We start from the raw sequence: 23455 nt of genomic DNA on the forward strand, positions 1-23455 counted from the left end.
GCCTGCATTCTAGCGTGGGGAAGAGTCCTGGAGACGGAGGAGGCAGCTGTGCTGCGGGGGAAGGAACTGGACGGGGTTCCAGAGACTTAGATTCTGCCCCCAGCGCTGCCAGCAGCCCGGGCTGTGTGGCCTCGGACGAGGCACTTCACCTCTCTGGGCCTCTGTTTTCCGCAGGAGTCTTGGGAACTGGTGCCAAGTTTTCAACAGCTTGTTTCCTTAGCTTCCGGTGGACTGAGGAGGAAAGAAGAAACTGACCCCTTGGGCTTACCCAAGAGGGAACATAAAAGTCGTTTTTATTTTTTTTTTTAATTTTTTTTTTAATGTTTATTTTCGAGACAGAGAGAGACAGAGCATGAACGGGGGAGGGGCAGAGAGAGAGAGAGGGAGACACAGAATCGGAAGCAGGCTCCAGGCTCTGAGCCATCAGCCCAGAGCCCGACGCGGGGCTCGAACTCATGGACCGCGAGATCGTGACCTGAGCTGAAGTCGGCCGCTCAACCGACTGAGCCACACAGGCGCCCCAAAAGTTGTTTTTAGAAACGCTTAGGAAATGGTTGGTGATGTCACAAGCATTCACAACTGCGCGAGGTCTGAGGCACGATAGCCCAGGCATCGCGGACGTGAGGGGTGTGCGACTCATCCATTTCCCGAGGATATTTTTTGAGAGCCCGCTGTGTGCTAGTCAGAAATGCCTACATTCGTGAGTCTTGAAGTCGAGTGAGTGGAGACCAGATAAAATGTGTGGTGTGTCTGTTGGTGATAAGTGCTGTGCAGAAGACGAAATAAAGGGGGGCTGAGATGCCAGTGGTCGGTGGGAGCTTGCCTTTTCAAAAATGGTCATCATGGATGACCTCGCTGCGCTGAACACACAGCTGTGTGGAGGCCTGCAGGGAAGAGTGTTTCAGGCCGAGGGAACAGCAGGTGCCAAGGCTCTGAGCTAAGGGTGTGCTTGGCATGAGTGAAGATCTGGAAGGAGGCCAGCGAGGCAGAGGAGGGAAGGAAGAGAACCAGGGGGGAGGAGCGAGGGCACGGGGCTGGCTGTGCAGGGCCTTGAAAACTTCTGTGAGGACTGGGTACTTTGAGGGAAGTAAGCCGCTGTAGGGTTTTGTTGTAGTAATAGGACCGCTCTGCCTGCTGGGCTGAAAACAGACTGGAGACAGACAAGAGGGAAAGAGGAAAGACCGGCTAGGAGCCTCCCATCATCCTTGTCCTGATAGAAAGGCCCCCTGAGAATGGTGGGCCGCAGAAGGCCTCAGCGTGGTTCAGAGGGGCAGAAGGGCTTGGAGGGTCCTCTGGAGGGCACCGTGGGGTCTTGAGGTGGGGGGAAAAGGGCTTGCTCGGCTTTCTCTCTTTTTGCATTTTTTAAACTCCCTCGACTCTGGAAAAGACGCAGAAGAGCTAAGGGATAAGGGTCATTGAGTCACATCGGAGGGAGCGTCTCCCGGGAAGAAATGCCCAAAGGGCAGCCTTGGAAAGATGAGAAGCACTTCTCAATGCTCTGGGCAGGTTCGGGCCGTGGAAAGGGCACTCACCATCCCCGTTCGTCTTAGCCTCAGCTGAAGGCATTAGGAATGCGGACTCCTTTTGACAGTTCAGCGGTCTAAGATTGGAGAGGTAAAAGAAACCATCCAGGGTCCAACGGCTCATAAGGGAATGTGCCTGACCCCGTAGCACGAGAGGCCGGCTGCAAAGGCAGAGGGTGGAGGGACGGCTCGCGGAACCGTGGACACCGCCACTCACTTGTGCCGACTTCGGAGTCTCATCACGCACACGCGCGGGTGCACACACGCACATGCTCCCCAGGCCTCAGGGGGAGCGCCCTGGACCCAGCCTGGTGACTTGGAGCGGCTAGATCGAGTCTTAACAAGCCTGTGGAAAGAGCCCTGAGTCCGAGTCCTAGGCATTCATGCACCGGGTGGCCCTGGAAGGACGGGCTCCAGTGTCATCTTGCAAAATGACATAACGTGTCCAGTGGTCTAGAGTCTGTGTCCTGCTCATTCATTTTTTTCATCACGTACCACATGTTTACTGAATGCCTCTCATATGTCAGACAGTCTGGTATCTGCTAGGGCAGGGTCGGCAAAATTTTTCTTCAAGGGCCAGACAGTAAAGACACGAGGCTTTTCAGGCCACACAACGTCGGTCACACCTACTCGACTCTGTTGCTGAAGCGCAAAAGCAGCCAGAGAGAATGTGTCAAGGGATGAGCGTGGCTGTGTTCCAATATAACTTTATTTACGAAAATCAGGCCGTGGGCCCCATGGGGCGGTAAACAACGCACGTGTGGTCTCTGCTTAAATACAGTCACAAGCCGTGTAAGTGCTGTGAAGGTAAGGACAGAGCTATGAAAGCATATCAGGCCTCAATCTGGGGGCGGTGGTGGCAGGAGGCACGAGTGGGAGGAGGGGCCGTTTGAGCTGAGCCGAGAAAGACGTGCAGGCATTAGCTCAGTGAAGTTGGGGGGTGGGCCACAGCATGTACCAAGGCCCTGTAGCGTGTGTGTTGGTGGGAGGAGAACATCTGTATTAGAAGAGAGAAGAAAAGCCATGTGTGGTTGGTATTTGAGACTCAGGGCAGGGGACGAGGAAATGATGATGCTGGAAAGAGGACACGAGGGCCTGGTAGGTCGGCCACCTTCAGGATTGTGGCTTATGTCCCTGGGATGGCTTGTACCCATAGTGACATGATCAGATTCATGTTTTAGGAAGATTGCTTTGGTGGCACCTGCAGAACTGATTGGAGGTGAGCAGGAGGAAACAGAGTATGGGTAGAATGGGTATATCGAGGGCCCAGCTGGACCTCTGCGCCTGGAGCTCAGGAGCGAGTCGGGCTTTGGCAGCCATCAGAATGGGGATGTGGCTGAGGCCAGGGTGTGCAAGAAGTCACCCGGGGGGACACTTGGCCTGGGAAGAGAAGCCTTGGGGGCAAACCTTGAGGCAAGCGATGGAGTCCGAATTATGATGACAATCAGGAGTGGTTGGAAGTGAACATGAGAGAAGTCAAATACAACCAAACGAAAAGCTCTGCTGGGTTTAGTGATGACCCTGTGGTCACCCGCGACTGTGCAGAGAGCCATTTCAGTGGAGTGATGAGGCAGAAGCCACAGTGTGGGCGCTGAGGAGAGAGAGTTGGGGGCGAGGAAATGGAGACCATTGGTGGAGTGTGACCCTGAAGGGAAGGGGAGACTGATGCAGCTGAATGAGGAGGGGTGGGGAGACTCTTCATTGCTTGGCTGGTGGTATTTTAAAATGGGAAGAACTGAGCAGAGGGAACCTTTCTGATGCCCAACCTTTCCTGTTCCTGTTTTTGTTTGTTATTTGCACATTTCAGTCGTTTTGTATCACTCAATAGCTGCCAACGCGTAAAAATATGGTAGTGGCTCAGATGAAAACATTCACTGTTCTAAAATAATCACTGAGCATACAAACAACTTTTCTTAAAAGTGTATCCTCTACCATCTGAGAGGTTGTGTGGTCTAGAGGAAAATCACATTGGGCAGGCATTAGGAGACCCGGTTACCAGTCCCAATATGCTATAGGTCAACTAGATCTGAGCAAACTGGTTGACCAGGAAAAGTTGGGGATAAGAAAGCACATGCATCAAGAAGGTGGCCTGAGAAGGTCAGAGGGGACCCCTGCGATGGGGGGATTGGTCTTAAATAGGAGGAAAGTACTCAGCTGAAACAGGAGGTCAGGAGGAGAGGGCGGTTTATATGCAGGAAGGTCTGTGGTTTGGCGTAGGGTGGGACATTGTCAGAGATTTCTCTTCAATGGCTTCTGATAATGGCAGGCAAGGTGTTGGGGCCATGGGAAAGCCACGGGACTATGAAACAGAGGGTCTGGAGTGTCCGTTGTGAAGGAAGGCAGAGCGAGTTGATGGGGAGCATATATTAAGGTTCCTGTGCAGGGTTGAAGGACTGGGTGGTGTTGAGAATCTACGGGGTGCCCAGCTGCCCTCATGCAGGATGCTCATCAGCAGTGCTTAGCACTCTGGGGGTGGCAATGGAGAGGAAAAAGCTGATAGTGGGTGTCTTAGCTCAGATTGCTATAACAAAATACCATAAACTAGGAGGCTTATCAACAACAGAAATGTATTTCTCACAGCCCTGAAGACCGGGAAATCTGAGATTGGGGTGCTGGCAACGTTGGGTTTTGGTGAGAGCTCTCTTCCAGGTTATAGACTGCCGACCCCTGGCATCCTCACATGGCAGAAGGAGCCAGCTAGCTCTCTGGCCTATTCTTCTCAGGCGCTAACCCCATTCATGAACTCCACCATATGCCGGGTCCCACCTCCTAACACTATCACGTTGAGCAGTAGATCTCAATGTATGAATTTGGGGGTGGGGGCGGGGCACAAAAACCCAGTCCCTAATAGGATTTCTCCAGGAGCGGTGTTTTGCCAGGTGAGTGATGGTGCCTCCGGGAGGTCAAGGAGATTTCTGGAGGAAGAACAGTCTAGGCTGTAAATGCAAAGGCTGTGAGTTTGTTTGGTGAGCCTGTGACTGGCAGCAAGAAGGCCAACATGGCAGGAGCTGAGTGGCTGAGAGCAGAAGTGTTAGGAAATGCATTTGGGGAGCTAGCCAGGGGCCAGAGGCCAGACCATGCAGAGATTTTATCTAAGTGTGATGAGAAGCCATTGGAGGGTTTAAAATAAATGGATCTGGCTGCAGTGCAGAGATTAGACTAAGCAGAGGAGAGTGGAAAGCTTCCAGATAGGTGGCTATTGTAAGACTTCAGGTAGAGGGGTGGGAAGTGGCTGAATTTGGAAAACATTGCGAGTGGAGCTGAGAAGTTTGCAGATGCCTTGCACGTGGGGGTGATGGCAGGAGAGAAGCTTAGGATGACCCCCAAATACTTTCTAGATGTGTAGCTGAGCAGGTGGGCCCTGAATCTATAGACCCCATCCATCTCTGGGCACATGGCCCTGAACCTGCCTTTTTAAAAAACATCTATTTATTTTTGAGAGACAGAGAGAGACAGAGCATGAGTGGGGGAGGGGCAGAGAGAGAGGGAGACACAGAATCCGAAGCAGGCTCCAGGCTCCGAGCTGTCAGCACAGAGCCCGATGCAGGGCTCAAACTCACGAACCATGAGATCATGACCTGAGATGAAGTTGGACGCTTAACCGACTGAGCCACCCAGGTACCCCTGAACCTGCCTTTTATCAAGAGCCACGTTCTCAAGCATCTTCGTTATTCCCCTGCTATCTGGGCAGCTTTGTCCTCATGTCTTTTGTTAGAGGTGGATTTAAAAGGGCCTTCCAGGCACCGGGCCCTGGAAAAGCCACTGATCTGTGCCGCTGCTTTATTAACAGCCCTATGTTCCCTCTGAGTAGCTGTATGTCATTCCCCTCTGGTGATTCCCCTGGAACACTGGAGAATCTTTCATGGGAACTTGGGGATGACAAGACATCCATTATTGACTGTTTTAAACTCTTTCCCCTTCCCTCTGGAGTCATGGTGCATTCTAGGCTTTTCCTCACTGCCACCGAAGTGCAATTTTCAAGATGTAAATTTGTACACATTACCTGCATCCTTAAAACCCTCTGACAGCTTCCCATTTCTCTTTGGGTAAAGACAAAACTCTTTGCCGTGGCCTGTGAGGTTATGTGCCTGGGCCAAACTGGCCCACTCTGCCAGCCCCATTTTGACCCATGCTCCTTTCACTCTGGTCTTCTTTTAAGGTTCTGTACTAATCACACTGCTTCCCACCTCAGGGACTTTGCACATGCTGTTCTCTCTGTTTAGGCTGCTTATTCCTCTCTTCCTCACCTGGATACTTCCCAGTATCCTTCAGGTCTCAGTCCGTTCCTCAGGAAAGCAATTTTTCTCTCCCAGATTAGGTCGCATATGCCCCATTATAAACTCATACCGCCAAAGATACCAAAGAATCTCTCCTTTTTGGCATTTCTCAGAATTACAATCTTACATTCACTTATGTGCAGTTATTTAATCCACTTTATGGTAAGTTCCACAAGGGAAGCATGATATGAGTTCAATAAATTTGTTTGAATGAATGAATAATGAATGGCTGTCACATTTGCCCTCTCTCCTCCGTCCCCTACATTCCTATTCTCATCTGGGTCCGTGTCATCTCTGGCTGGTCTGTTGCACCAGCCCCCTCCTGGCCCCCAGCCCCAGCCCCACCTCCTCCAATGCCTGTGGAGCTATCCTCCCAAAGCTCCACTTTTAACAGAGCAGGCCACTCCTCTGCCTTAAATGAATGCTACCACAGTAATATTTTTTACTAGCAAAAACTTGGAAACCATCTAAGTGTTTAATAGCAGAATATTAAACAAATATGGTACTTCCATGTAATGGGTATTATTTAGCTATTCAATAATAAAGGAAATTTTTAGTGATAAAGGAAAAGACTTATGATAAAATCTTATGTTAACAAAAGGTAGAATGTCGAATTACATGTAATCTGGTCTCAATATGTAAAACACACTCTGAAAATCTACTGTTATAAAATGCTAACCCGAGTTATCTCTGGATGGTAAAATTATGTGCAGCTTGTCTTTCAACCTCCTTTCCTCTGTTTTCCAGAGATGCTGATGTAGATTGGAGGCAGGGATGATGACATCCAGAATGTGATAGAGACAGGCAGAGAATCTAGGCAGAGTGAGGTCATGGAAGAAGTTAAGGAAAAGAGAGGCTCGAGAAGGAGTCTTTGATAGTAGAATATTGCCTCCTTCCTAGAGTTGTGCAGTTGGATTTAAACGAGATATATGAAAGTGATTAGGTTTACAGGCTTTGGAGTCAGGCTGACTGGCTTAAATATCTAAATGACCTTGGGAACCTCCATTTCCATATCTGTTAAATGGGAATAATAATCAAACATTAGGCTGTTGTTTGGATTAGAGGAGATCATGCACAGTGCCTGGCACATATAAGTACTAACTTAATGATGACTGTTATTGTTGTTTTACCACAGTTGTTAATATTATGTTATTATATTATGTTAATATTATGAGAAATATCTTTGAATTATAATGGGATTCTTAATAGTCTTTAGCTTTTGAAGAGTGTTCCCCAGTCCTTTGGGCAGAGCTTTCTGCACTTGGACCTCTGGGTTGTTCATCTGCTCCCATCATCCCCTCTCATCTGCAGTGATCCCCTCTGCCACCATGAGGAACATCTTCAAGAGGAACCAGGAGCCCATTGTGGCTCCTGCCACCACCACCGCCACAATGTCAACTGGGCTCTTAGACAACTCTACCGAGAGTGGGGGCGCTGGGGAGAGTAAGGAGGACATGTTTGCCAAGCTGAAGGAGAAATTCTTCAATGAAATCCAGAAGATCCCCTGTGAGTGTCCCAGGTGGCTGAGAGGGCCGGGCAAGGCCAGGGTCAGTGCAAGGCCTTATGGGCAGGGCAGAGCTGAGGAAGGGTGGGGAACACCCCTGAGATGTGATTGGCTGAATGTTTGGATTCCAAGATGGATTATTTGGGGAGCCCCTTCAGGAATGGGGGGTGCCTGGCACTAATAAGGGGAACAAGGAGGCTTATGTGCCCCCGTCTCCTAAGGGGGAAGAAAGTTCTTACAACTTAGAAAACTGTCAAAATATGAAACCAAAAGAAGATGAAAAATTAGGAAACAGAAGCCATTGTTGAAGTTTCCCAGTCACACTTTGAAACTACCTTAGTTTGGAAGACAGAAAATACGCCCCCCACCCCTGCTTTCTGAATTCTTGGCAGTGGCTGTTCAGGAGTCACCAGACATTAAGGGGAGCAGCCCTATCGGGGGAGATGGTTCTTCAGGACCATGGAGAGCAGCCAGGGCCCATCCCCAAATATTTGAGCTCTGCAAAGCCAAGCTGTCTAGGTCCTTAAGGAGCTGGCCTTCTGGCTTAGGTCAGCCCTCTCAAGCCTGGGCATAAGGAATGGGTCAAAGGAGCTCTTCCTACACCTGGGTCAGATAAGGACCATCCCATTCTTTCCAATAGAAGCCAGTTTTCCGTAGATCAAATGAGTCAAAACCCAATAGAGCCAAATTGACGTTCTTCCTTGTTATACACCTGACCGCTATCTCTCAGTTAGTAGGCTGTATTCATAAGGACGGTAGGCTCAGGAGAGAGCAAGTATTAACGAAAAGGCATGCAAAGTATAGGCAAGTTGCATGTAAATCACTCATGGGTGTGTGGTTAAAAAATGTGGAGTGTGGACATTGGGGTTCATCTCTCTCCCCATTTTTGCTGATGCTTTGGGGTCAGGGACTATAAGGCAGAGCACTGCTGACTTCTGGGGTCCTCTCTGTGGGCAGTACCACCCTGGGCACTGATCGCCATTGCTGTGGTCGCTGGCCTCCTGCTCCTCACCTGCTGCTTCTGTATCTGTAAGAAGTGCTGCTGTAAGAAGAAGAAGAACAAGAAGGAGAAGGGCAAGGGCATGAAGAATGCCATGAATATGAAGGACATGAAAGGGGGCCAGGTAGGAGAAGACAGTGGTGGGGGGAACTGAGAGGGGCCCAGCCCAGGCATTCCAGGTGCTGAAAGGTGAAGCAAAGGCTTCTGGGCTGTTCTACAGCCAAACCGGCTTCCCTCCTTAGAATGCCACATGACCCTCCCTATTGGCTACATCTCTGGTAAAATGTTGTCTACCCATCCCACAGTGGAAAGGGGGGACTTTTTCATGTGTGATCATGGATGCATCCTTGAAAAGACAGAGGAAGAGCATAATATATTGACTCCCCCGCCAAAGAGGCTATTGGGACAAAATGTTGGAAAGAGAGCCCCTCCAACCTGCCAGAAAGTCACCATGGGAGTGACCCTGTGTTTTCCTGCCAGAGACTAGAGGACAAAATCTCACTGGAGGCACCTACTTGGTTGGGGTGGGTGGGGAATCGGATGGGGTAAAAGAATGGTCCTGAGGCCCCAAGACCAGGGCCAAGGGGAATCCATCTCTTGTCATGTAATAATTTGGTTTATTTACCCCTGTTTTGGGGGTGTTAATCGGCCTGGAAAAGTCCTTTGATAAACCCAAGTGCTTCCTTCTTAATGTTTAAGTTTACAAAGGCTTCTCTGTGCTTCTCTTTTGCCCACATCTGTTCTGAGAGTGACTAGGAGAAGTCTCTTGCTCAAGGAATCAATATGGAGGATGGCAGGAAGGGTCTGATCTCAAGAAGTCAGCCAGAGATTAAAATGGCCTTTGAGTGCTGTGTGTGCGTGTGTGTGTGTGTGTGTGTGTGTGTGTGTGTGCCTGAAGCCTGCAGTGCAAAGTCAGGGAAGGGGGACCTCCAAGAACGATCTGGGTGTAGCCCGACCTGGTCTCACCAGGTGGCTGTGACTTCAGGGGCTGGTCTGAGATGTAGGATGTTTTCTTACATCACTTTCTTCCTTCTCTTCTTACCTCTGGGGACTCACCCTGCTCCTGAATTCCTGGAATGCACTCCTGGTAAGTCTTGCCTAGAATGGGTGGGGCCTGAGCTGGGGGAACTTTTGGGGAGGAGCTAACAAGGGAAGCACCCCTCCCCCACCTCAAGAAGTCTAGAGCATTGGTGCAGCACCTGGTCTCATAACACTGTGTCTTGAAGGGAGAGAGGCACACCAAAACCAGAACTGGGTCTTCCAGACACGGTCTGGGGTTCTGAGGGGCTGTCTGGGGACTTTGAGGGGCTGTGCAGAATCAAGCCCCCTGCACAGTGCCACATTCCTTCCTGTTGCCCCGCACCAGCTCTGAGTCAGGATCTGCACAGATGGGCTGGCTTCCTGATGCCCCTGCGCCAGGCCACGTGGCTCCATTCTCTCTTAACTCGCCCCTCCTTTCCTCCAGCCTTCACAGGATGACGACGATGCAGAGACAGGCCTGACTGAGGGAGAAGGTGAAGGAGAGGAGGAGAAAGAGCCAGAGAATCTGGGAAAACTGCAGTTTTCCCTGGACTATGATTTCCAGGCCAACCAGGTGTGAGGGTGGGGCTTGGCGGCAAAGTGGGGGATGGGACAAAAGGGCTGGGTGGGAGGGAGATAGAAACAGCTCCACACTTCCACAGCCCTCACCCCCACTTTGGCCCATAGGCATTCCTCCTTTCCATGGAGTGGGGTGGGCTGGAAACCGCAGGCAGGTACCCCTGAACATTGACTCTGCCTTGGCCACCAGCCTGCTCTAGAGAAGGTTCCCCGGCCCAGATTGGCATCCACCAACCTTGGGCAAATCAGTGGCCCTTTAAGCTACTGCTTCTCCTGATGTCATTCCAGATTCCTGGGGGTGGAGATGGAGACCAGTCTTGCTCTCTAGCACCAGCCTGTTCCCACCTCCCCAGCTGCCCGCCTCTGGTGGTGGTGGTGGGGGAGTTGGTGGGTGCTGGGTCTAGGGCCAGGGCTGGTGTTAGAGCAGTCCTGAGACTCAAGGCCCACCCTCACTCTCTCCACAGCTTACCGTCGGCGTTCTGCAGGCTGCTGAATTGCCCGCCCTGGACATGGGAGGCACCTCAGACCCTTATGTCAAAGTCTTCCTTCTTCCAGATAAGAAGAAGAAATATGAGACCAAAGTCCATCGGAAGACATTGAACCCTGCCTTCAATGAAACCTTCACCTTCAAGGTGATGTGGGCTGGAAGGGTAATGCCACGTCCCTCTCTGATCCCAATTCTGCTGGGAGTTCTACAGACCTTTCCTTGGTTCTTAGCTGTGGCTAAGGCCCTGGAATGAGCTCAGGCTGGAACAATGGCGGGCTGGACTGTGGGCTTATGTGTGAGGTCACTGCTCAGCCTCCTGTAGGACTGGGACATTCCCCTCCCTCCATCCACTCTGCTCCCCCAGAGCCTGAGGTCTTCTCTCTGTCTCTACAGACTCACCAGGAGTCCTGCAGGGTAGTAGGAACAGAGCTCTAACCAAAGGATCTGCCCACAGAAGCCTCTGGAGGTGCATGAGTTGGCTTTGACCCCTGTCTGATCTTGCTTGTGCCCTTCAGGTGCCATACCAGGAGCTAGGAGGCAAAACCCTGGTGATGGCCATCTACGACTTTGACCGCTTCTCCAAACATGACATCATTGGCGAGGTTAAGGTGCCTATGAACACCGTGGACCTTGGCCAGCCCATCGAGGAGTGGAGAGACCTGCAGGGCGGGGAGAAGGAAGAGGTGAGAGCAGAGACCATGTGGAAGATAAGTGTGGCTGCCCACCTGGGCCACCACCTATTGGCACGACGGAGATGATAGGCTTTAGAGTTGGGTGAACTGGGTTAGGACCCTAGCTCCACAACCCCACCTGTGTGACCCTGGGCACATCGCTTAATCTCTTTAGATCTGGATTGTCTCCTGTAGTGTTTTTGCAGATGAGAATTAACTTCTCTCTGTAATGCACCTGGCATCCAGTAGGTGTTCAAGTAAAGGAGAACACCATTATTATTTTTACTCCTAAGTTTCTGCTGTCACTTAGGGCCACCGGTTTATGACTTCGTGCCTCAGTTTACCCACAAGGAAAGCCCACATTTATTTTAAAAGATTCTCAGCATGGGGGCTTGTCCTCCCAACAACTGCTACGGCTTCAAGCACTTACCCAACACTTATTGGGCACCTACTGTGTGCCAAATATTCCATTTTAGCCACTGCTCCTTCCAAGCATCGGTCATGTGTCTTGGCCAAGCCCCTGCTGTGTGGCCAGCTCAGTACCAGGTGGTAACGGAGGGGGCGAGAAGGGACGCTGAAGACACCCTTTCTTACCTTGGGGCTCATGCTGTGTGAAAGCAGGGCTGGCACACTCGAGCCGGGATATTGGCCTGAGCGACCTGGTCTCTGAGAAGCTTGACTCTGGCGTGATGTGGGCAGAGCTCTTAGAAACCAGGAGTCCAGCAGGTTTCGTCCTGCCCCCAGTGCTAAATTGTTGTGGGACTTTGTGGGAGTCTCACTGGTCACAAAGAACCCTTGCCTTGTCTCCATGAAGGTGTTGCACTGACAGCACATAAGAGAAGGGACACACTGTGCTTTGAAGACCACAGGTCACACTGCGAGTGAAATGGTCGACAGGGGGCTATCGAAAGGGTTGGGAATAATCAGGGAGGAAGGCTTCCGAGATACTCACTTTCCCACTGTCCTTGGAAACGAACCCTTGGGTACCATGCCCACACCCCAGCCTCCTTTCCATCTCCCCTCGGCCTGGGGTGGGAGCCCGACCATGCCCCGCGTGTGTCCAGATCCACCCAGACATCACTCGCACATTCCTGCCCACAGCCTGTACTCTGCTCCCCTCACTCCTAAGGGCGTGGCTCCTGCAGCATCACTCTCAGGGGCTTTGTTGAACTGCAGCAGGAGGCCCTGCGACCTTCTCCAACATCACAGATGTGGGGGCTGGGGACTGAGAGGGCTGGAGATACACCACCGCCTTGCTAGTCTTGACAAGATGGGGGTCGGCCGTGCTAGAGGCAGTGGGCTGGCTAAGATGACCCTGGGTCCTGCTCTTCCCCCTGGACAGCCAGAGAAGTTGGGCGACATCTGCACCTCCCTGCGCTACGTGCCCACGGCTGGGAAGCTCACTGTCTGTATCCTGGAGGCCAAGAACCTGAAGAAGATGGACGTAGGTGGCCTTTCAGGTACATGCAGAACTCCTGGCTGCCATTGGGTGGCACCAGTGAGCCGGTCACTGGCCTGAGTTTTCTGTTCACATACCTGTTGTAAGAGCACTTTCCGGCCCTGGGATACAGAGAATATCTCCGAGCAGCTGTGGGTCTGAGCGCAGGACTGTGGAGCCGGAGATGTCTGACTTTCCCTCCTTTCTCCACGGGTCCCCTGCCCCCACTCTGAGCTGCTGGGCAGTATAAGCCATGGAGGGAAGGACCAGAGAAACTTGTGTAGGAAAGCTTGCCTCTGTCACGTGTCACAGTCCGGAACACTTCTCCGGAAGGCGCTCTGCTGGCCCTACCCTGGAAGGGGACACGGGGGGTGGGGGAGCACACGGAGCGGGGCCAGCCCACAGCACAGGGTTCTGGTGGGACAGCGGAGCACGCATTTTCCCGAGAATCAGGCCTGTGCCTGGGCTTCAACTGGTGGGGCTGGCTGCCGGCTCTGTCACTGATCCGCTGTGTGACTGGGGGCACATCACGTCACTTCTGTGAGCCTCGGTTGCTCATCTGCGAGGTCAGGAGGATTGGATTGAATCGGGGATGGCAGATGTGTGTGGTGCCTTCAGCACTCCTCTGTCCCCTGCGTAGGACAGATATCACCAAGCGACCCCCTCGCTCTTTCTAGACAAGGCCTTACTTAGTCTCAGGAATGTCCCCAGTGTAATGCTCCAGGCGTTACACGAGGCCACAACCAATCAGCCCGAGGTGGTCCTTGAAGTGAAACCTTTTTGCCGCCCCTGAACTGGACGCTCACTCTGCTGCTTTTGGACTCAGCGGCCCACGCGTTAGGGCTTGCTGGGTGCCTGGCCTTGGTGGGGTGGGTGCTCTAGGCGGGCAAGTACGTTCGGTGGGAGGGTGGGGCACTAAGGGTGCCTTTCCGGGGCCGGGATTCTCCCTGCACAGACCCCTACGTGAAGATCCACCTGATGCAGAATGGGAAGAGGCTCAAGAAGAAGAAGACGACGGTGAAGAAGAAGACCCTGAACCCCTACTTCAACGAGTCCTTCAGCTTTGAGATCCCCTTCGAGCAGATTCAGGTGCTCGGGTTTTCGGGCCTGGGGGCACAGCAGTGGGAGCATGAGGGAACTCACCCAGACGCCTCGAGCCACCTCGCTCGCCCTGGTGGGAAGGGCTCTGACTCTCATGGTGCCGTCCTGGGTCCTCCTTCCCGGGGCCCCTGCCAGAAAGGGCTTCCCCCTTTTCTGAGACGAACAAGAACCACTCCAAGCCATGCTACCCATCATTCCTTGGGAACTGCGACGTACACGGGCGTTCAGTGGGCCTGTGGGGTTGGAGCTGCCGGGGAGGTAGGGGTATAGCCTCGGCCTCTTCCCGCTCCTCCTGGTGCAGCTGCTTCCTGCCTTGGCCAGCCTTCTCCCACTTCTGCTGCCCCCTGGGTCTGCTCCCAGGTACCCCTCTGCCCCCTTCCTCTCTCCTCTTCCCCTCCATCCTTCCCTTCTCTACTGTCTCCTTCCTTCCTCCTACCAGCAAGCTCGGTAAGTGTTGGAGGTGAGGTCTGTTTTTCACCATGAGGGGGCATGAGTGAGATCTGAATGTGGCAGGACCAGACACCCACCGAGCCATCTGGAATCGCAGAGTGCTGGATCCTCTTGGAGTCTTGGTCCCTCCCTCTTTGGAGTGAGCTGCTCCCTCCTCCCTTCCTCTCCCTCCCTGCCCCCCCCCCCCCCGCCCCCAGGACTGGGAGGCGAAGGTGTCAAGGGAATCTCAACGATAATGTTAGACCACGAGAAGTCCTTGTGGAAAACTTAAGATAGACATCAAGTGTACTGGCCAGGAGTTTCAAGTTCGACACGCCAAAAGCCAACATAATGATCTTCCCCAAACCCCTTCCCCTTCCCCCGCCCACACCCCAAACCTGCTTCGTCTGCATTCTCTTTTCAAGTGACAAACCTCGGCATCATCTTAGACCCCCTACCCTTTTGCCTTTCTCATTTACCCAACATGCTTTGCTGAGCATTCCCTAAGCGCCTCCCTAGGAACTGGCTAGGTGCTGGAGAAGCATGTGCAGAAAACATGGTCCTTGCTCTCGAGGGCGTCACACTCGCGAGGGGGAGCAGGGACAGGCCATTGAAACAGGTGAGGCTTCCTGGACAAGCTTGGTCCTAAAGGTTGAGCTTGAGTAGCCTGAGTGGGCTGTGGAGCAGGATGAATAAAGGTCCCGAGTGTCACCTCGGCCAGTCCAACTGACCACCAAGTCCTTTTGATTCTCTCCCTTCAGTGCCTCTCCAGCCTGGCCCCTGCTTCCATTCCCACCGCCCCCCCTTGGTTCAGGCATTCACTACCCAGCCCCCACAGCTCCCCCCTCGGCCCCCGGCCGGCCTCCCCACCTGTCAGTCCCCGTCCTCCTCCAGTGAATCTCCCGCCTCGATGTGAGGGGTCTCTTCCTGAAATATCCATGCCGCTCCTCCCAGGAGTCTTTGGGAGCTCCCTGTTGCTTGCCTGAAGAACAAAAGGCACACTCCTTAGCTGACCCCACCCTGCACAGCCCACCCTGCTGACCCTATTTCCTGCCTGGTTGTTCTCACACTCAACCTCAGTGACTCTGAACTTCTTCTGTTTCCAAGATACCAAGTGCACACTTCTGTTTCTATGCCTCCGCCCAGGCTCCTCTTGCTTCTTGGGGTTCTCTTCTCTCTCTGCCTAGAGAAGTCCTCAGCCTTCACCTCCCAGTTTCTATGTCACCTCCTTGGCGAAGCCTTTCTCGATCGACCCGAGGAGGACTGTCGCCTCGTCTGAGTTCCCGTAGTACCTTGTGCTTACCTCTCTAGCAGAACCTGCATCACTTTGTGTTGTAAATTTCTGAGTATGGGTCTGCTGCTTTCGTTAAGGTGAAGTACCCCTCTTCCCTTGTCTTCACCGCCCTCCACTTCCAGGCACTCAACAGTGGCTGGGGCACAGCACATGCTGGGTAAGTGCCTACTGGTAGGGAGAAAGGCTGTTTCCAGAACGTGCAGCCTTCGCCCCCCTTTAAGTTCAGTCTTGGAAGTAAGTTCAGAGGTAGAAGCAAGCCGCCCTGGGAGGCCTCTCCTTGCGGGGCATTTGGAGTAGAGGATAGAGGAGGAGAAGTTTGGCCACGGGATCGTGCGTTTCCACCTGCCGACTCCCTCCCTCCCTCCTCTGTTTCCCCGCAGAAAGTCCAGGTGGTGGTCACTGTGCTGGACTACGACAAGCTGGGCAAGAACGAAGCCATTGGCAAGATCTTCGTGGGCAGCAACGCCACGGGCACAGAGCTGCGGCACTGGTCTGACATGCTGGCCAACCCCCGGAGGCCCATCGCCCAGTGGCACTCCCTCAAGCCCGAGGAAGAGGTGGACGCGCTTCTGGGCAAGAACAAGTAGGCAGCAGCGGCCGGGATCCCGCGCCGTTATGGACACTGACAAGATCCAGAGCTATCAATACCTCAGTTATGCAACCTTAGAGGTTTTCTTTCTCATTTGTTTGTGGTCGTGTCCTTGTTTTTCCTTCCTTTATCTCTTTTGAAAGACCGACTTCCCTCTGGTGGCTGTGTGAGGAGAGTCCCCTAACAGGTGAAAGAGAAGCCTGGCTCTTTTCATCGTCCCAGGAGCTGTCCTTGCTGCATGCCCTGTCACGTGTCCCTCTCACTCTTTCAAAGCTTCACTTAAACCTCACCCTGAGTGAGGCCCTCTTTCAGCAGAAAGTCACAGCACTTCCTGTGTTTTGAGTGTTCTGGACCAACAAAACGGCAGCACATCCTGTTTCCTGACAGGGAAGGCAACACAGTGGCCTATGATGTGTGTGTGTGTGTGTGTGTGTGTGTGTGCGTGTTGGAGCATCTCTCTGCATTCCTGGGATGAACCACGGACAGCGAAGTTGTGTGGGAAGAGAAGGCTCTTCGGGGACCCTGAAGTGAAGAGATGTCCACTGTCTAAGTGGGAGATCTTCCGTCAGCTCGTGGAGAGGGCTCAGAATCCCGGTCGGGTGCCAGAAGCTCCCATACTCTTTGTGGGTGGCTATTTGGGAGGCAAGATGTGGAGACTGGACTTGTCCAGAACTAGGACCAAAAACCTGATGCCGTCATAGACTTCCTCTCGTCAGGCCTTGTTTCCCCACAAGTGTGGTTTCTGGGACATTCGTGGACATGAACTATTCACTAGATTGGTTAGACTCTAACAGGGACCATCAGTCCTGGGACCTCACTGTTGTTGACAGTTAACGTCAAACTATGAAGAAAGAAGACCCATTACCTAGAAAGACCAAATGAAACTCCTGGATCTTCTTTACCCCCTTCCAGTGGGAAACACAGATGCTTTCTCCCTTTCCAGAATATAAGCTGTGCGGTTCATTTGCATTTTTTCCCCATCATGCTTTTGCTTCTGTTTTCTCTTTTAATCTAAGTGGAGCAACACTATCTGAAGACTTTTCTGTACAGAGCCAGAGACTCTAAAAAGAAGGTTTGAATTCTTGTCCCCCTGAGGTCCAGGTAAGAAGGGGGAGGATGGTGGAGAGATGGCAGAGATTTCCCGGATGAGATAGGTGGGGGTGCTGAGATCCGTGCCCCCCAGCTCCCACTCCTCTGCCTTCCATGCCAGATAGTTTGTGGGTGGCTGACGTGGCCCAGGGAGACCTGTGGGGAGGCCCCATCCTACTATTCCTTGGGGAGGCGTCTCTCTATGAATGCCAAGAAGCAGGACATCCATTCCAAATGGGTGGTGGAGGACACCTGCCGGGGTTTCTACCCCACGCTCGGTTGTGTCCCTTTCCCTCTTCACCTTTTGTCCCCAGCATTGATAAAAAGCCATATATATGTCAGTCAAGTTTGCACTGAGCCTCCTTCCAAACCTTCAGCCTGGGCAGGAGAGTCAGGTCCCACATGACCTAAGGCCAGCACCACTTCCTTTCACCCCTTTCTCCCACCCTTGCCTCCCTTCCTTCAGCCTCTCTCTTCTATCCATGAAGCCCTCAGGCCCTTGCCATTTCTTCACCACAGAATACTCATAGCTTCCCCAAAGCTTGGGGATCTCTCTCTTTCCCAGCAAAAATGGCAGCACTTCCTGTCCTGTCCCATCTGGACCACCTCAGTTTTCTATAGGTACCTGAGACAGACGGACAGTGTTAGAGAGACTCAGGGTTTGAGGGTCCAGAGCATCTTTTTATTTTATTAAAAGAAAGGAAATGGGTTTTTTTTTTTTGTTTCTGCTGTGCCATGTGTTTTGATTAGAGCAAGGAATCAGGGAACACCTCCGCCAGAAACAGACTGGGAAGCAGGGCTGAACCTTGCCCATCTCTCAGAGACCCTTCTCCTTCTTGCTAGTGGCCCTTGGCACATGGGAGGTCGTATTTTACTGGAGCCTGTGTGAGTTTGGGTGTGTACTTAATGATGAGAAGGTAAGACTCTGACAAGGACTATGAGCTTTGGTCCTCGGGACCAGAGTTGTGGTCCTGGTAGAGAGTTGTAGGAAAATGGGGTGCCTTCAGAACCCAGCTGACTGCAGAGTAGGATGTCCTGCTATGGGCATCAGGAGTCACTGGGCTCTTCTCCAGTCTCCAGAGCTGTGAGGTTTTGGTGCTTTCTCAGGGTCTCTCTCCCCACCATATCCCACAAACCTTGCTCAGAGGATTGTCCATCTTGTTTTCCTTACCTTCATTCTTTTGCCCTTTCCCGATGGGCTTCCTACCGCCTGAGATTCTTCTCAGCCCATGAACCTGATTCAGCCCTTCCAGAGCCCGAGATTTGCCACTCTCCTGATGGGGAGGAAAAGAAATGGTGGGCACCCCTAGGTGGTGTGGGTGCCAAGAGACAGGGGCTGCATTTTGTTACTCTGGGCCCACCTCTAGTGAGCAGGTGGGGACAGGTTGCTGAGAGACTGAGTGTTGTTGGCATTGGTTTAGAGCCAGGGCGAGACCTGTGTGTGGGCAATCATTCCCCCACCCCTGCACCCCACCTAGGTTCTGGCTGGTCCTGAGATGGGTGCTTGGCCCAAATGAGCCATCCTAGTCAAGGCATCTATCCAGCTCCATGAACTAGGCAGGTAAACTTAGAGTCGTGAGTTTTCTACACCTGAGGGCTGATGTTACTCTAACTCTGGAGCATCATTCTGAACCCTCATTGCCACGCAGGTTTATTTCTGGAGACGTTAGGGTGGGCTGTAGGCCCTAATTAGGAGCTAGGGTTTGATTAGAGAAGGGTTCTGGAGGCCTCTGTGGTTATGAGTTTCCCGTCTATTCCAGGCAGGAAATAGCGTAGAAGAGATTTTTTTCCAAAGGGACTGAGACCACAAAGACTCAAACCCAATCCCACCCAGAAATGGGGTGAAGCCAGAAAACTCGGGCTTCTTTCTCCTTGAATAATCATCCCAGAAGGGAAACTAACTCCGCCAGAGCCATAGGCAGATTGTTGGTCTTTGAAAGTGGAAGCTGAGGCCTGGGGAAAGCCGGGTAGAGAACCCTCGGGAAGCTCCAGACTGAGCAAGCAGATGCTTGGCATGGACGAGAAATGACTTTGCAGGGGTCCCTCAGGTGGAGGACGGGACAGCAGGGATTAGAGCACAGTCTCAGGTGATGATCTTTTTTTTGCTTCCCAGGCAACCATACATGGTTGTGTTTCTGCAGAATCAGTTTGGGATGATTTTGCTGGCCCAGGGCTTCAGCGAGAGAGAAGAGAGGGGTTGCCTCAGTCCCTCCTGTGGGTAAAACCAGCTCCCTGACAAACCTGCCTCCATGCAGCGGGGTGGTGGTGGGTGAGCAGAGAGGTTAAGAAACTCCGCTGGGGTCGGAAGTGAGAGATTCCATGATCTTTTAATGTATGCTAACTCTCGGTCTCACCCAACCATATAGAGAGAGAGGCTGTCTTTTGGTGTCCCGTTCCCCCCCCCCCCCCCCCCCCGCCCCGTAAAGGTAGGAAGAAATCAAGCCAAAACCTGCCCTCCCACCCTCCACTCTGTTCCTTCTACCCTCCCCCTTCCTACCTCAGGCTGGTCGGGGACCCTGTCTCCGACCCTGTGTGGTGGCAGGCAGCGAAGGGTCCCAAGGCCTGGTCTTGGTGGCCCAGAGCCCCATGACATGGTTGTCAGATTGGGCAAACAAAAATACAAGATACCCAGTTAAATTTGAATTTCGGGTAAACAGAAAATAATTTTAAGGCTAAGTATGGCCTAGGCAGAATTTGGGACATACTACGCCAAAAGTGATGTGTTGTTTACCCGGGGTTCAAATGCAACTGGCCGTCCTGTGTTTTATCTGGCACCCCTATTCTATGACCACTTGTCCCCTCTGCTCCCCCCCCCCCTCAGTCCCAGGGGGCCAGAGACTGGTCACCAAGGATCTTACTGCTTTTCGAGCTGCAACATTGAGAAGGGGACACTGTGACTTGAAGACACACGAATATTCTTTATTTTTCAAGCGACAACAAAACAAGACCCTTCTGAAGCCATTCGAGCCTCATCTGACCCCTTCCGTGTGCATTTAGTTATCTATAAAAGACAATAGTGACCTATAAACATATGAACCGAGTCTTGTCTACTCAACATGCATGTCTCTTTCTGTAAATAGCCGCATGGCCGTGCCCCTAACCCCTAACCCCTAACCCCTGACCTCAGACCCATTTCACACCACTCGTTGAGGCTGCCCCTTCGATTTTATGTCACGTAAAGTCTTTGTCCCCAAGCCCCACCCGGTCTCACCCCATCGGGAATCCCCTAGTGGGAGCTGTCGGCGGTGGTGGGGAGTCGGCTTCCGGCTCTGGCACCAGCCCTGCCTTCAGGGACGTGGGACAACCACCGGTGCCCTGAAGTCCCGTCCGTCCCCACTGCCTGCCGCACATCCGCCTGCAGAGCTGACCCTCCGTGTACCGTGCACCGTGTCCAGCCGGGTGTCTGGTGTCCCGGTGGCTTCCGTGTCCTGCGTGTGTGTGTGTGTGTGGTGTGCCCCTTCCTCCCACTGTTTGAATTAACTGAAAAGCCATAAAGGGGGCCTCCTGCTGGAGACCGCCCTCGGTTCCTCCCAGGAGCCCCCCGTGTCCCTCTGACTGGCTCCCCACAGAACACTTGTGAAGGGCTCACCTGTTGTCACCCCTCCTGCTCTCTCAGCCCCACGTCATGAGGACGGATGGTGTCCGGGGGTTCCGGCAGGACCCTAGGAAACGTCCCACCTGGCCCTGCCCGAGCAGGCTCCCTCCACCTGGGTTTGACAGTCCAACTCCATTTCCCCCCCTGCACGTGGACAGGGCAGTGGTGGGGACGCCATAGTTTTGGGTAACTTTCCTAAGGGCACCGAGGAGGCAACCAGGGTTTTCAGGAGCAGCTAGTCAGCGGCTCGGGTTCCCATTACCATCTGGCTTTGACAGACCCAGCCCTGCGTACGTGACACCGCGGGGTCGGGGTGTGTGGGTGGCGAGGGAGGAGGGTCTCTTGGGGTGACACTGGAGAACGCCGTGGGTTATGCCCTTCCCGCCGTGTCCCCTCCTGCAGGCTGACAGAGAGCGCCCCAGAGTGGGCAGCTGAGGGTTGCCAGGGCTCCTTTGAGAGTGGTGGGCAGGTCTGGCCCCCCCAGACCCTCCTGTCAGCTCCCCAGGGCAGCCCCAGCCAGGAGCACCCAGTGGTAAGAGGTGCTGAGAGGGACGTGCAGCTCCCGGCCCCCGGGGTGCCGATGAGGGCAGACAACTCGTGGGAATAATGCCAGGAGGCCTCAGGCATGGCGACTAGTAAGCACGAGGAAGAAGAGAGACGAGAACAGGAGGAGGACAAGGCCAAAGGCTGCGAGGTGACTGGGTATGCTCGAGCGCGCAGAAGCCCCAGGGATCTTTGCGCTGGGGACCATCTCCGGGTGGGCTGGGATCAGGAGCTTGGAGGGGTGGAGGGACGAAGTGTCTAACCTCTTTCTGGCTCTCTCCGGGACCCTCCCACTGTCCACACCCACAATGCAGGCAAGAATTGAGGGGATCTGGCCTGGGGAGGTGGCAGAGAAGTGTGCGTGGGGCCGGGGAGGGGGTCTCTCCATCCAGCCCTCCTCAGCCATCAGGACTCGAGGAGGACCCTCTTCAAAGAAGCCTGACTAGAAGTTCTGCCCTGACTCCTCCCCATCTAAGGACTGGATTTGCTGCTTTCTGAAATCCCAGGGATCTGAAAACTTCAAAACCAGGGTGGGCAGACTGCCCCAGGTCACCCCTGGAATGCATTGGCCCCACCAGGAACCCTGCCTTTGTCTTCATAGGAAGGACTCATGTATAGCCCTGCCCTCCCCCCACCCCCCCCCGCCACCGTCCCCGCCCCATGCTTGGCAATGCTCTCCACACCCCCCCTTATGTGGACTCTGTTCTTGTCCGATCTCTTGTCAAATTGTTATTTTGTAATGAGCTGCGTCTCCTTATTAAAGAAATGAGCTGAAAGAAACCTGGGGGTGGGGGCTGTCTCTAGTTTTTGCTGGGCTGGGGGGAGGGGGCAGGCAGGAGCTGCCTCATGAGGGTGGGTGAGGGTGAGGGTCTGGCCTCTAGCCCAGCATCTTCCTTCGGGGAAGCAGTACAAGAGGCCTGAGACCCATTCTCTTCTCGGGGACGCACCCCATGATGGGTGGTGGGGCACACATACCCTCACGACAGCTTTCTGGGGGCAGGACTGTGGTGCTGGGGAATGCATTGTGGGAGGTTGAGGGATGGACCAGGCCCTTGATTTCTTTCCATGGGGGTTGGGCTTGGGGAACAGCCACAGTCTGAGCACTACACAAGGAAGCTGGGCCTGGGGAAGGGGAGTTTGAAGAGTGAGAATGTCTTTTTTTAATGTGTTTATTTTTGAAAGAGAGAGTGTGAGCGTGAGCAGGGGAGGGGCAGAGAGAGAGGGAGACATGGAATCGGAAGCAGGCTCCAGGCTCTGAGCTGTCAGCACAGAGCCCGGCGCGGGGCTCGAACTCACAAACCGTGAGGTCATGACCTGAGCGGAAGTCGGACGCTTAACCGACTGAGCCACCCAGGCGCCCCAGGAAAATCTGTTTTGCAGAGTGTCCAGTTATCAAGAATGAGGACGCAGCAGTCCCGTTTTCACTCATATAACTCTGCCTAGTTCAGTAGTTCAGTTCCTGTTTTTAAAAACAGAATGAAGTTTCAGTCCCCAAAACAAGTCTCTCAAGGTTTTACACAGGCTCACCACGCCCCCAAGAACCGGAAAGGGTTTAAGTTCCTTCCTCAGTTCCCTCTACAGCCCGTGGCCCTGTCTCCTGGTCTTGAAGACCGGCGAGCCTCTGCCATTTTGTGAGCTTAGCCCAGGCTGAGATCCCAGCTCTGTGTAACGACAGCCAGGTGGGAATGGGGCCTCCGGGCCCAGGCTGGGGCTGGCCGGTAAGGCCCAGGCTGGGGCTGGCCGGTAAGGTCCAGGCACAGATCTGGTCTTGCTGCTTTAGTTCCTGAGCAGGGTAGGCTGGGTGGCCCGGTAAGGTGAGGGGCAGGAGCCTGCTCAGCCCAGGGACTGGGGATTTGTCCAAGGCGACTCTCCTGAGAACGTGAGCTCTCCACCGTGGGCTCGTCCCCTCTGCAGAAGACTGGACCACTTGGCCGCTAGGGGATACTCCGGCTCTGCCTACCTCAGCAGGTCCAGCAGGGGTGGGGTGGGGGGGGGTGGGGTGGGGGTGGGAATCCAGAAAGAGAAAGGACACTTGCTGTTTAGAAGGCCCTCGCATCACACGCGCTGCTTTGCCTCTGTTTCGGGCCCCAGGGCAGGTCTGAACTCTTCAACCATGACATCATGTGTGTTTGTTCTGTTGCTGCTTGGGCTACAAGCAGCTGGGTGACAGCAAGGGAAAAGAATCTTTCCTCCCCGACTCCCTGTGCTTGCGCCAAGTCAGTGACCAGGGATTTCTGCTTGGCAGAATGCACAGGGCTGAGAGAGCCAGAGGCAGGGCTTGCTGGATGGAGAAACCAGACCCGAACGTTGGCCGAG

At 53.5% G+C, this 23455-nt stretch overlaps 1 protein-coding gene across 5 annotated transcripts in view; it reads left to right on the plus strand.

Annotated features, from left to right (window-relative positions):
• SYT2 (synaptotagmin 2) overlaps window positions 1-16941 on the plus strand; it is a 103284-nt gene extending 86343 nt beyond the window's left edge. For all 5 annotated transcript variants that reach the window (XM_019431739.2, XM_019431763.2, XM_053909058.1 and 2 more), the window contains exons 2-9: window positions 7112-7306; window positions 8262-8428; window positions 9779-9898; window positions 10368-10535; window positions 10906-11073; window positions 12404-12521; window positions 13455-13588; window positions 15704-16941. In XM_019431739.2, coding sequence (XP_019287284.1) covers window positions 7129-7306; window positions 8262-8428; window positions 9779-9898; window positions 10368-10535; window positions 10906-11073; window positions 12404-12521; window positions 13455-13588; window positions 15704-15910 — 1260 coding nt within the window. In that variant the 5' untranslated portion in view covers window positions 7112-7128 and the 3' untranslated portion in view covers window positions 15911-16941. The remainder of the gene's footprint in view (window positions 1-7111; window positions 7307-8261; window positions 8429-9778; window positions 9899-10367; window positions 10536-10905; window positions 11074-12403; window positions 12522-13454; window positions 13589-15703) is intronic.
• Window positions 16942-23455: the final 6514 nt, after the last annotated feature.

This window comes from Panthera pardus, unplaced genomic scaffold (assembly GCF_024362965.1).
Source record: "Panthera pardus isolate Hobbes unplaced genomic scaffold, ASM2436296v1 HiC_scaffold_21, whole genome shotgun sequence".
In the NCBI taxonomy this organism is placed as follows: domain Eukaryota; kingdom Metazoa; phylum Chordata; class Mammalia; order Carnivora; family Felidae; genus Panthera; species Panthera pardus.